This window comes from Myodes glareolus, chromosome 14, assembly GCF_982192425.1.
Source record: "Myodes glareolus chromosome 14, mMyoGla1.1, whole genome shotgun sequence".
Taxonomy (NCBI): Eukaryota; Metazoa; Chordata; class Mammalia; order Rodentia; family Cricetidae; genus Myodes; species Myodes glareolus.
Genome location: NC_142039.1, coordinates 35,839,824 through 35,852,598, shown reverse-complemented (window position 1 = coordinate 35,852,598; position 12,775 = coordinate 35,839,824). Strand labels below are relative to the sequence as shown.

The window sequence follows — 12,775 nt, the reverse complement described above, 5'->3', positions numbered from 1 at the left end:
CCATTTTTTCTTTTTTTTAATTGATATTTATTGAACTCTACATTTTTCTCTGCTCCCCTCCCTGACTCTCCCATACCCCTTCAATCCTCCCCTAAGGTCCCCATGCTCTCAATTTACTCAGGAGATCTTGTCTTTTTCTACTTCCTACTTCCCATGTAGGTTATATCTATATAAGTCTCTCTTAGTGTCCTCATTGTTGTCTAAGTTCTCTGGGATTGTGGTTTGTAGGCTGGTTTTCTTTGCTTTATGTTTAAAAACCACCTATGAATGAGTACATGTGATAATTGTCCTTCTGTGTCTGGGTTACCTCACTCAAAATAATGTTTTCAAGCTCCATCCATTTTCCTGCCAAATTTAAGCTGTCGTTATTTTTTTTTCTGCTGTGTAGAAAAAATGCACTACATTGTGCAAATGTACCACTTTTTTTCTTATCCATTCTTTGATCGAGGGGCATTTAGGTTGTTTCCAGGTTCTGGCTATGACAAATAAAGCTGCTATGAACATAATGAGCACATGTCTTTGTGGCACAATTGAGCATCCTTTGGATATATACGCAAAAGTGGTATTACTGGGACTTGAGGAAGGTTGTTTCCTAATTTTCTGAGAAATCGCCACACTGACATCCAACGGAGCTGGACCAGCTTGCATTCCCACCAGCAATGCAGAAATGTTTCCTTTCCCCCACAACTTCTCCAGCATGAGCTGTCATCAGTGTTTTTGATGACATTCTTACAGGTGTAAGATGGAATCTTAGAGTTGTTTTGATTTGCATTTCTCTGATGACTAAGGATGTTGAATATTTCCTGAGTGTCTTTCAGCCATTTTAGATTCCTCTGTTGAGAGTTCTCTATTCAGGTCGGTACTCCCATTTTTTATTGGATTATATGATCTTTTGGTGTCCAATTTCTTGAGTTTTTTGTATATTTTGGAGATTAGATCTCTGTCTGATGTGGGGTTAGTGAAGATTTTTTCCCATTCTGTAGGCTGTCGTTTTGTCTTGTTGACTGTGTCCTTTGTTTTACAGAAGCTTTTCAGTTTCAGGAGGTCCCATTTATTAATTGTTCATCTCAGTGTCCTGTGCTGCTGGGGTTATATTTAGGGAGTGGTTTCCTGTGCCAATGCATTCAAGTGTGCTTCCCACTTTCTCTTCTATGAGGTTCAGTGTGGCTGGCTTTATGTTGAGGTCTTTGATCCACTTGAACTTGAGGGAAACACCTTTCTTGTAGTTATTCACTGCCTCTGGCTCTTAAAATCGTTCTCCTCTCTTTTCCAAGATGATTCCCAAGTCCTTGGAGGAGGGATGTTATAGAGATGTCCCATTTAGCTCTGGTCACTCCCCAGTCTCTTTGCACATCGACCAGATGTGTATCTCTGTGTAAGTTGACATCTACTGTAGAAAGAGGCTTCCCTGTGTAACATGAGGGCGGCTTGTTTGTGTTTTCTGTGTCTCCCAGTACCCCACAGCTGTTTAGTCCCAGAGAAAATCAACCACAGACCTCCGTAAGTTATAAAGCTGATTGGCCCTTTAGGTCAGGCTTCTTATTATCTAATGCTCTCATCTTGATTAACCCATTTTTTCTTATCTATTTTAGCCATGTGGCTCTGTACCTTTTTCAGTGGGGCAGCTCACATCCTGCTGCTTCGGTGATCTGGACAGGAGTCAGAGGAATCGACTTCCTCCTCCCCAGAATTCTCCTATTCTCCTTGCATCATTTTCACTTCCTGTCTGGTTTTCTGCCTACACCTCCTGCCTGGCCAATCAGCGTTTATTTAAAACATGACTGACAGAATACAGACAATTCTCCCGCACCACTTCCCCCTCTTTTTTAAAAAAAAACAAAGGAAAATATCCATAGCCCATTTTTGGGAATGTGGGTGTAGTATTCCAGACTACTTCCAGCTGGTTGGGGGCGCTGATAATCTTATGGGGACCTAAAGAAAATTTAGAGTTATGATCAAGTCCTGACTGAAGTATCTTGTGAGTCTTGATCATCTCAGGCAGCAGTCTTGAACCTGTTCTGGATGAAGAACTCAGACATCTGGGTCATCTGTTCCTACCGGAGATTGCTCAGGTGGTCTCCCTTGGTCAAAGATGATTTTTCTTAACTCTGAATAAATCCAGAGCCTCTCATTTTCTGTGGAAACAAAAGCAAAATCTCTTCTCCAAAGTAACATACCTTTTGACTTCAATTTTGAAGCCAAGGTATTTTCAAAATACCTATCTTGGATTAATTCTGCAGCATTTATAAGCAAATATCTTTCAGCAGCTGTTGCTCCTTCCTCAGCATTCAAACAATTTAAAGAGAGCATAATAGCATACAGTATCAAGATTCTCTGTATATTTTCCATCTTTATTTGGCTTTATTTTAACCTCTATTTCTTTTATTTTTACTTTTGACTTTTGGCTTTTTGAGACAGGTTCTCTGTATATCTTTGTCCTGGAATTCCCTCTGTAAACCAGGCTATCCTTGAACTCCCAGAGACCCATCTGTCTCTGCCTCCCAGGCTACTCGTCTTTCTTTCTTTCTTTCTTTCTTTCTTTCTTTCTTTCTTTCTTTCTTTCTTTCTTTCTCTCTTTTTTTACTCTGAGAACTTTAACCTATAGCCTGTATATATTTTTAACACAATGTAAGCCATTTAGAGGTTTTTTTACTCTTTGAATCTCTCTTTACTGTATATCTCTCTTTTTCTGAGCATATGGGTCTTTAATTTGCTAAGGAATATGGAGAAAACAACAGTCAAAAGCTCTTAAGGCGTTTCAAGGTCCTTGCCAGGAAGCAAGCTACAACAGTGTTTCCATAGTCCAGACTGTCTGCTTGAAAGAGTCAGAGTTCTCCCTGGCAGGACGTCCCAGAAAGCCGAAATTTTAAAACAGCTCAGCTTTTTTCCTGCTACGGCTGAAAACCAAAATGCTTTACTTTAATCTTTCCCAAGTTTTCACAGGCTTTCTGTGATGCAGTTATCCACGTTAGGCGCCATTCTGTAACATGAGGGCCGGCTTGTTTGTATTTTCTGTGCCTCCCAGTACCCCACAGCTGTTTAGTCCCAGAGAAAATCAATCACAGAACTCCGTAAGTTATAATGCTGATTGGCCCATTAGGTCAGGCTACATATTATCTAACTCTCACATCTTGATTAACCCATTTTTCTAATCTATTTTAGCCATATGGCTCAGTACCTTTCTCAGTGGGGCAGCTCACATCCTGCTGCTTCAGTGATCTGGACAGGAGTCAGAGGAATTGACTTCCTCCTCCCTAGAATTCTCCTGCTCTCCTTGCATCATTTCCACTTCCTGTCTGTTTTTTCCGCCTACATCTCCTGCCTGGCCAATCAGTGTTTATTTAAAACATGATTGACAGAATACAGACAATTCTCCCGCACCATCCCTGACAAATGCTGAAAGATACATTAATCTATGGGTATAAGAAAAAATTATTAGGAATTGGTTAATACTGTGTCCATTTAGTAGAATAACAGTAGTAGGTTCTCTCCTAGGGCCTGTCTAGCCACAAGTTCTTGGTCTTGATGACAGTGCCAGGTATGGGTTCTGTCTGTGGAGCAGGTCTTCAGTCCATTCAGAAAGTATTTGGTTACTGGAGTTTGGTTACAACTCCAGAAGGAAAGGTGTCCTGACTTGTTGGGAAGTCAGGCTATACCTACAGCTGCAAAGGGAAGGTATCCTGGATGGTTACAGCTGTGAGGAGAAAGTATTTTCATTTGTCTTGTTGAGAAGTCAGGCTATACCAGAAACTGGGGTCTCATGGTGGGCTGGTCTCCCGTTCTGCTCCACCCCCTAAAGGAGTTTCCTGGCAGAGGTATCCATTTCCTCCTTCTGCTCTGCCTCCCTACAGGAGCTTTCCAGCAGAGGTAACTGTTTCTTCTAAACTCTCTGCTTCACTCTGTTAAAGGAGAAACTCCCTGCAGAAATGTAGCAATCTGAGCCAGCTCCTGCTAAAAGTTGTTCTTCTCCTCTGCTCCCAAGGGAGTTTCTCAGCAGAGGTATCTGTTTCTTCTTCTGCTCTGCTCCCTTAACGGAGCACCACCAACAGCAGGTTAAGTTCCCATTTCCTTATATCCACACCAGCATTTGTTGCCCTTTGTTTTGTTTCTTTTATTTTCTTTTTGTCTTTTTTTGAAATAAGATCTCACTGTGTAGCTCTGGTCTTGAATGCTTATGTAGATCAGGCTGTCCTTGAACTCACAGAGATCCTTCTGCTTCTGCTTACTAAATGCTAGAATTAAAGGAGTGTACCACCATGCCTGGACTTTCATTTATTTTCTTTCTTTCTTTCTTTCTTTCTTTCTTTCTTTCTTTCTTTCTTTCTTTCTGTCTCTTCTTCTTCTTCTTCTTCTTCTTCTTCTTCTTCTTCTTCTTCTTCTTCTTCTTCTTCTTCTTCTTCTTTTCTTCTCCTCTCCTCCTCCTCCTTCCTTCTCCTCCTTCTCTTTTCTTTTCTTTTTTTGAGACAGGGTTTCTCTGTAGCTTTGAAGCCTGTCCTAGAACTAGCTCTTGTAGACCAGGCTGGCCTCGAACTCAGAGATCTGCCTGCCTCTGCCTCCCAATTGCTAGGATTAAAGGCATGTGCCACCATGGCTCATTTATTTTCTTGATGGTGACCAATGTGAATATGCTGAAACAGTACCTCAAGTTAGTTTTAATTTGCATTTCCTTAATGAATAATGATATTTGAACAATTTAAAATGTTTACTAGGCACTTGTTTGTCTTTTTTTGAGAACTCTGTTTACTTCCCTATCCCTCCTTTATGATTGGATTGTTAGTTCCTCATATATTTAGATAATCCTCTGCCAAATGTCTTGCTGTCAAGTTTTCTCCCATTTAACAGCTGTTTCTTTACTCAGTTGACAGTTTGCTTTGCAGAAGGTTTTAATTTCATGAGATTTCATTTGTTAATTAGTGACCTCACTTCCTGAGCAATTGGAAAAGTCTTTATCTATATCCTAAGTGTACTCCCTATTTTCCCCTTTTTCTTTTCTGTCTCTGTCTCTCTGTTTCTGTATCTGTCTCTCTCATTTTTTTTGGAGATAGTGTTTCTTCATGTCATAGTGCTGGTTGTCTTGGGAATTTGTTTTGTAGATTAGGCTGGCCTCAAACCCATAGAGATCACCTGTCTCTGCTTCTCAAGTGGTGGGATTAGAGGTGTATGTTTCTACTACCCAGCCTTACTTTCTCTTGTGACAGTTTCAGAGTTTCAGTTTTTATGTTGAGGTCCTTCATTCATTTAGAAATGATTTTAGAACACGCTGAGAAATAAGGATCTAGATTCATTCTTTACATATAGATACACAGTTTTCTCAGCAGCATTTGTTGAAGATGCTTCTTTTCTCTAATGTATAATATGGGTCTACAATACGGTTTGAAATCAGATATGATGATACCTTCATCAGTATCCTTTTTGCTGAGGATTGCTATGGCTATCTGGGGTCTCTTATGCTTCCATGTGCAAATTTAAGATTTTAAAAAAATATTTCTGTGTTGGGGCTGGAGAGATGGCTCAGCGGTACTGGGTTCAGTACCCAGCACCCACATGGCAGCTCACAACTGTTTGTACCTCCAAGATCTGACACTCTTAAACAGACAAACATGCAGGGAACATACCGATGCACATAAAATATTTCTGTGAAGCACATAATTGGAATTTTGGTTGAGATTACTTTGACTCTAGATTTATTTTGATTGGTCAGCCATTTTCATAATATTGGTTCTTCCAACACATGAGCATGAAGGTCTTTCCATCTTCTAGTGTTTTCCTTGCTTAGGTTTATTGTAAAGCAATTTATTTTTTGAGGCCATTTTGAATAGGATTATTTCTTTCATTTTCTTCAGCTTGTTTTTCATTGTTGCATAGGAATGCTACTGTCTTTTGTGTATTTTTATCCCACCATTTTGCTGAAAGCGTTTATCAGTTTAAGAATTTTTGGGTCTTGGCCAGGCGGTGGTGGCACACTCCTTTAATTCCAGCACTTGTGAGGCAGAGGCAAGTGAATCCCTGTGAGTTCGAGGCCAGCCTGGTCTTCAAGAGGTAGTTCCAGGACAGTTAGGACTGTAACACAGGGAAACCTGTCTCAAAAACCCAAAAAAATTTTAAAAAATTAAAATAAAATTTTTTTTTTAGGTCTTGTAGTGATATTTTGTTTGTGTTTTAACAAATAAAGCTTGCCTGAAGATCAGAGTGCAGAGCTAAACCACTAGGGGCCAAGCAGTGGTGGCACACACCTTTAACCCCAGAACTTGGAAGACAGAGGCAGAGGTATCTCTGTTAGTTCAAGGCCAGCCTAGGCTACACAAAATTGATCCAGTCTAAAAGAGAAACAGAGCTCATACAAAGGTGATCCCAGCGGTTGTGATCATAAGCCTTTAATCCCAGCACTAGGGAGGTGATGATAGGAGTGATATGGCTGGACACAGAGAGAAATATAAGGCAGGAGGAGGCCAGAGCTCAGAACAGTCTCAGCATTCAGTCTGAGGATTAGTAGAGACAGTATCACTTTCAGTCTGAAGATTTGGTAGAGGAAAAAGGTCTGTCTTGTGGCTGGCTGCATTGCTTTCTCTGATCATTCAGCTTTCCTCCCTAATATCTGCCTCTGGGTTTTCTTTATTAAGACCAATTAGAATTCGTGCTACAAGGTCTTGTGTATAGAATCACATTATTTACGAATAAAAATACTTTTACTTCTTTCTTGACTGTTTGCATTCCATTTGTTAGCTTCTCATATGGGTTATTGCTAAGATTTCTACTGCTATATTGAAGAAGAATAGAGAGAATAAACATCTTGTTCCAACTATCCTTTTTTTCGTCCTGTCTAACTATTATTCTAGCACGAAAACTAAAAAAAAAATATTTCTTGTGGCCTCATGAATGGATTTTTTCCCTATAGTCTGAAGGAGTTCTTCAAGTTTCTTCTGCAGGGCTTGCTTGGTGGTTGTAAAATTCTTTAACGATTTTTATTATGAAAAAGTTTCATTTTCCCTTCCATTATGACAGAAATATTTGCTGGGGATGGTAGTCTGGGTTAGAGGTGTTGTCTTTCAGAAGTTGAAACACATTTGTGTAGGCCTTCCTGCTTTCTAAGATTTCAGTTGAACAATGTGGTGTTATTCTTTGGAGCCTAACTTTATTTGAGATTTGTTGTCTCCCTTTTTCTTCTTTCAATATATTTTCTTTGTTCTTTATACTTAATTTTTTTTGCTATTATATGATGAGGGGAGGTACTTTTTAATCTTGTCTGTTTGGTGTCATAAATGCTTCCTTTATCTGGATTGGCATCTGCTTTCCTCGTCCTGGGAAATTTTCCATTATGACTATTTTTTTTCTATTACAACCATTTTTAAAATGATTTCTTTGGCTTTAGATTGGACTCTTTCATACCAATTGTCTGTATACTTGGTCTTCTCAAAGTGTCCCATGTATTTGGATGCTTCCTGGTACCTTATTAGCTTATCTTTGTCCTTGTTGGATTGTTCCAGTTCCTTTACCTTTTCTCCAGGCTGTGTTAGTCTAATCTTTTTTGATCCATTCTGTAAGTGAGACTTTATACAGTTTTTTTATTTGAAGTGTTATACTCTTCATTTCCAGGGTTTTAGATCATTTTCCTCCGCGTTTCTACTTGTTGAGTTCATGCTTCATATTTTTCTCCTCCTTTATTTTATTCACTTGTAGTATTCTTGTTCAGGAGCTTTTTGCTTTGCTTTCTTTCAGCATATGTATAATCATTTAAGTTATCTGTGCAAGATTTCATCTAACTCACTCTTGCTAAATGACATTGCTGTAGGGGTAGTAATCTTTGGAGGTGTTATGTTGTCTTGGTTTCTCATATTTCTTTGTTACTGCATTGGGATTTACATGTGGTATTATTTCTTTTGCTAGGTTTGTTATTTTCTAGTTATATTCTTTTTGGAAGTATTTGTAATATTCAAGTCAGATTTGTATGTGGTAGAGTTGAGTGTGCCATTTAGAAAATAGTTTCTCAGTCCAGGAGCTCAGGGTACTTTTTGTTATTCCCTGAGTATTGTTTTAACTAGGATAGCAACAGTGACTGTTTGGTATTAACATTATACAGTGTCTACTTTGACTCCAACAACTCTTGGAAGATAAACAACCAAGGATAGTATGGAGTATATTTAAATTTTAACTGAACAAACGAGTGGGAGAAAAGTACCGTGCGTAGGATGAGGATTAATATTAGAACTACTTTGAAAAAAGTGAGGTGGGCAAAGTAGCTGTGAGGAAAAAGTTCAGATACTTTCGGGGTCCATAGATTTTACTTATTTTTAAAAAGTTATTATTAGCAGGTGGTGGTGGTGCACACCTTTAATCCTAGCTCTTGGGAAGCAGAGGCAGGTAGATCTCTGTGAGTTCAAGGTCAGCCTGGTCTACAAAGTAAGTTCCAGGACAGCCACGGTGGTTACACAGAGAAATCCCGTCTCAAAAAACTAAAATATTATTATTATTATTATTATTATTATTATTATTATTATTTTGATTTGTGTTTTGTGTATGCAGGTGTGTGTATGTATGCTCACACATGCTGTATGCATGCAGATGCCCACAGAGTTATAGGCAGTTGTGAACTACCTGATACAGGCGCTGGGTACTGAACCTGGTCCCCTACAAGAGCAGTTAGCATTTTAACCACTGAACTATCTCTCCAGCTCCTTATCCATAGATTTTAGAGACTGTTAAATCTCTGAAAGATTACAATCACAAAGAAAAAGGAGGCTGGGATAAGAATAAGAGAAAAAAAGAAAACACCTAAGGAGAAGAAGAGTATGAGATGGGTTTGAAAAGTGTAAGAAAGTATGTCTTATGATATGTGGCTGGAGAAACATAAACAACAGTCCTGCAATCTAACTGAGCAATATACAGGCACACTCAGAACCATCATGAGACATATATGCAAGAGTGGAAATTAAATATGTGTAAGTAGGAAATAAAAAAAGGATACTTACAGAATGAGTTGCAGGCACAGCTGTGGTGTGTGGAAGGGTAAAGTTCTCAGATTCGTCTGGCTCTCTCAAGTCTGGCTTCACTTGATGCTGTATGTGGGAGGAATGAGTAGGATCCACTGGTCTCTGTAGCAAAAGTGTTCTGGTGTGTGGTAGAGCGGAGGTGGTAAATCCCTTCCTAGTAGTTACCTTGGATCCCTCTGATGCCCCTGCGATCTCTTGAGGAGCAGCAATTCCCTTGCAGTTTCTGCTATCCTTTCCTGGGGGGCAGCTTTCGTGTATTTATAATTTTTTATATTTTAAATTGCAGTGTGGTTGGATGGAAATAATATCAGTCAGAAATTATTACAGGTGACTATAAAAAATCATCTTGTCATATCTCTCTGAATAGTTTGGATAATGGGGTCCATCCTACAGATCATCAGACTTAACAGTATTTCAAAAGTCAGTTCACCCAGGGTCGGGTGTTGTGTCTGCAGCCCAGTTCAAAGGTTCATCTGTCCATGTGTCCGAGTTCTGCTTAATAGTATTTTCTTGTTCCATTTTAAGTATCCTGAGCCATTTGTACCCCATTTTGATCCTCGCCATTCTCTCTAATGTTCTCCTTTGTCTACTGCTATTTTTTTTGTTTGTTTGTTGCTCATCTTTTTGTTGGATGGTGACACCTAGTGGCAATTTTTTTTTTCTGAGGAAGGCTATGTAGAGGTAAAGGTTTTCAGTATTTTCTACTTTCACACATGCTTTGTGACTTGACTGGATTTAGAACTTCAGGAAGAAATTTCTGTTTTTTGTTTGTTTGTTTTTGTTTTTCTCGAGACAGGATTTCTTTGTGTAGCTTGTAGCCTGTTCTGGTACTTGCTCTGTAGCCCAGACTAGCCTCGAACTCACAGACATCTTCTTGCCTCTGCCTCCCATGTGCTGGGATTAAAGGTATGCATCACCACTGCTTGGCAGAAAGAAATTTCTGTATCCTCAATTTTTTTTGAAATGTTTTGCTCTATTTTAGCTTCTAGTGATGTTATGGAGAAATCTGATATTTGAAGATGGAGGGATAGCCCTGTGGTTAAAACTGCTTGCAGCTCTTGCAGAGGACTAGAGTTCAGTTCCCAGCTCACACATTGGGTTACTTACAAACTCCTGTAACTCCATTTTTAGGGGATCCAGCACCCTTTTCTGGTTCTCATTTGTATCTGCATTCTAGTGCCGATTCATCCTGTTCCTTTACAGGAAACAGGGCTGTTACACAGAGAAACACTGTCTTGAACAACAACAACAACAACAACAAAAGCACCCAAACACATCACTGTAAAAAAAATCTGAAAAAGAATATCTGAAGCATTTTAAATAGCATTTCGACCATACCACCACAGGGTGGTTTTAAAATTTTTTCATATAATATATTTTGAACATGTTTTCCTCCTTTAGTAACTCTTCCAGAGCTGGTTATTTTATTTGCATGTGTGTGTATGCAAAAAGGTGTGCATATCCCCAGTCAATGTATGCAGGTCAGTGGACAACTTTTGGGAGTGTGTTCCAGTATGAAACTCAGGGTGTCGGGGGTTGGAAGTTACTGCCTTTAGCAGCTAAGCCATGTTACAGTCCCAGTGGTTAGTTTTAACTGTCAGTTTGATATAATCCATAATAACTTTGAAAGAGTTTCAGTGAGAGATTTTTCCATATTAGGTTGGCCTATTTAAACGTTGTGTTAGCCAGTTAAAAGTTGTGGTCTCTATCTTAGGGTTTCCATTGCTGCAGGGAAACACCATGACAGAAAAGCAAGTTGCGGAGAAAAGGGTTTATTTGGCTTACGCTTCCGTTTTCTGTTCATTATTGAAGGGTATCAGGATAGGAACTCTGTCAGGGAGGGATCCGGGAGGCAGGAGCTGATGCAGAGGCATGGACAGTGCTGCTTACTCATTTGCATCCCCTGGATTGCTCAGCGTGCTTTCTTATAGAACCCAGGACCAGTTGCCCAGGGACGGCACCACCCACAGTGGACTGGGCCCTCTTCCATTGATCGCTAATTGAGGAAATGCCTTACAGCTGGATCTCAGAGAGGCATTTCTTCAATTGAGGCACCATCCTCTCTGATGACTCTAGCTTGTGTCAAGCTGATAGAGAATCAGCCAGTACAGTCCCTTTGACTTCAGTAAGTGTTGGAGGATAAACAAACATGGGTAGCAGGGCAAATACTAATTTTAGTAACTAAAATTGGGTTCAGGAGGGAAGTAGATAAGCAAAGACAGGGATAAGTATTAGATTTAGATCGACTTTGAAAATAAAAAAATATAATTGATAATGGTGGGCAACAAACTGGAAGAGGAGAAAGCCAAAATACTGTTGAACCCACAGATTTTAGAGGTTGTTAAAGCTACGGATGGTGTAACCAAGAATTAAAAAGAGAGGATAAGGCTGGGAGAAAGCAGAAGACAGGAGTAAGAGGGGAGTGTATGAGAGGCAGGTGAAAAGTCCAGGTAGAAGAAAGTGCACAGTAAAAGAGTGGGTCGAGAAATACACAGAACAGTCAAGAAATCTGACCGAGCAATCAAAATCAAAGCCATCAGCAGACATATAGGCAAGGGTAGGAAGTAAGAAATTAGAATACGCTATGGAATACATTTCTAGCACAGTTGTACTGGGAAGGTGAAGTCACAATCCTCTGGCTCCTGCAGGCTCCCCTTGCTGCTTGGTGAGGGAGGCTTGAGTGGCAGCCCACAGTCTTTGCAGTCTTGTTTGTCTTGTTCATGTTTCTGGAATGCAGAGGGGAGAGGCTGTAAATCCTTCCCTTATGCTTCCATCAGACCTCTGCAAATATTTTTTTTTAAATGAGACAGGCCAAGGTTTCTATGTTACATACCAAACAGAATTATTGTGAAGGAAAATTGCTTTTGATAATAACAGATTACTTAGAATATCAAGAATTATGCAATGTTTACTTTGAAAATTTGTAATTCATACTCTTCAACGTTACCTGTTTTGTCAGATATTGATAGTACGAAGCCACTGGATGGTGTGAGAATTCTGGATCTAACAAGGTTTGTGTTGGATTATCTTCAGTCTAGTGAGTGAGTCCCCCCTATTTTGAAAGGCTTTATTAGTTTTTAGATTATAAAGAGATATTTACATGCTTATGTTGGAGTTTTGGTGAATAAACAGAAAAGAAATTCTGGACTATCATTATTTTCAAAGACAATAAGTGTAGTATTTATGAATTTTCCCAATATACATATTTGCATATAATTAACTTTCCCCAAATTAGAACTATATAGAAATTATGTTTTTACTTATATTTTAAATGTACCAATATGTTTTGAATAATTTCCCATGCTCATTAGGGTTAATGAAAGGTGACATTTCTAAATGTCCCCCAGTTGCCTGAATAAGGCCTTTTTATATGCAAATCTTTGCTTTGGTATCAAAGAATTCTATTTGGTACCAATAGAATTCTATTCCTCAGTATAGAATTCTAGAAATAAAGTTGCTGCATCAAAGGAGTTATAATTTTTTAAAGTTCTTGATAAATATTGAAAATTACAGTTTTAGCAAGTTTGATCATTGCTAGCATTATATAAGCTTTTCTGTGTTAATTGGGCTTAAAATTGTTAATTCACATATTTTGAAGATGGTCTTTTATCTGTCTCTGTTTACCAATATAGAGTGCTGGCTGGACCTTTCACCACGATGAATTTAGGCGACCTTGGAGCAGAAGTCATAAAGGTGGAAAAACCAGGTGAATCTGTTTACCCTTAAATAATAGATTAGGGGCAGTAAATGTTTTTGGTAATTTTAAAAATATCCAGGATTAGTGTAAC

General features: G+C 39.0%; 1 protein-coding gene across 6 annotated transcripts in view; it reads left to right on the top strand.

The window, feature by feature from the left end:
• Positions 1 to 12,775, top strand: part of Sugct (succinyl-CoA:glutarate-CoA transferase) — a 736,642-nt gene that overhangs the window by 11,932 nt on the left and 711,935 nt on the right. For all 6 annotated transcript variants that reach the window (XR_007237119.3, XM_085699249.2, XM_048460944.3 and 3 more), the window contains exons 2-3: positions 11,947 to 11,998; positions 12,620 to 12,693. Coding sequence is in view for 5 of the 6 variants with exons in the window: in XM_085699249.2 (XP_085555375.1) it covers positions 11,947 to 11,998; positions 12,620 to 12,693 (126 nt within the window). In the remaining variant the exon portion in view is untranslated. The remainder of the gene's footprint in view (positions 1 to 11,946; positions 11,999 to 12,619; positions 12,694 to 12,775) is intronic.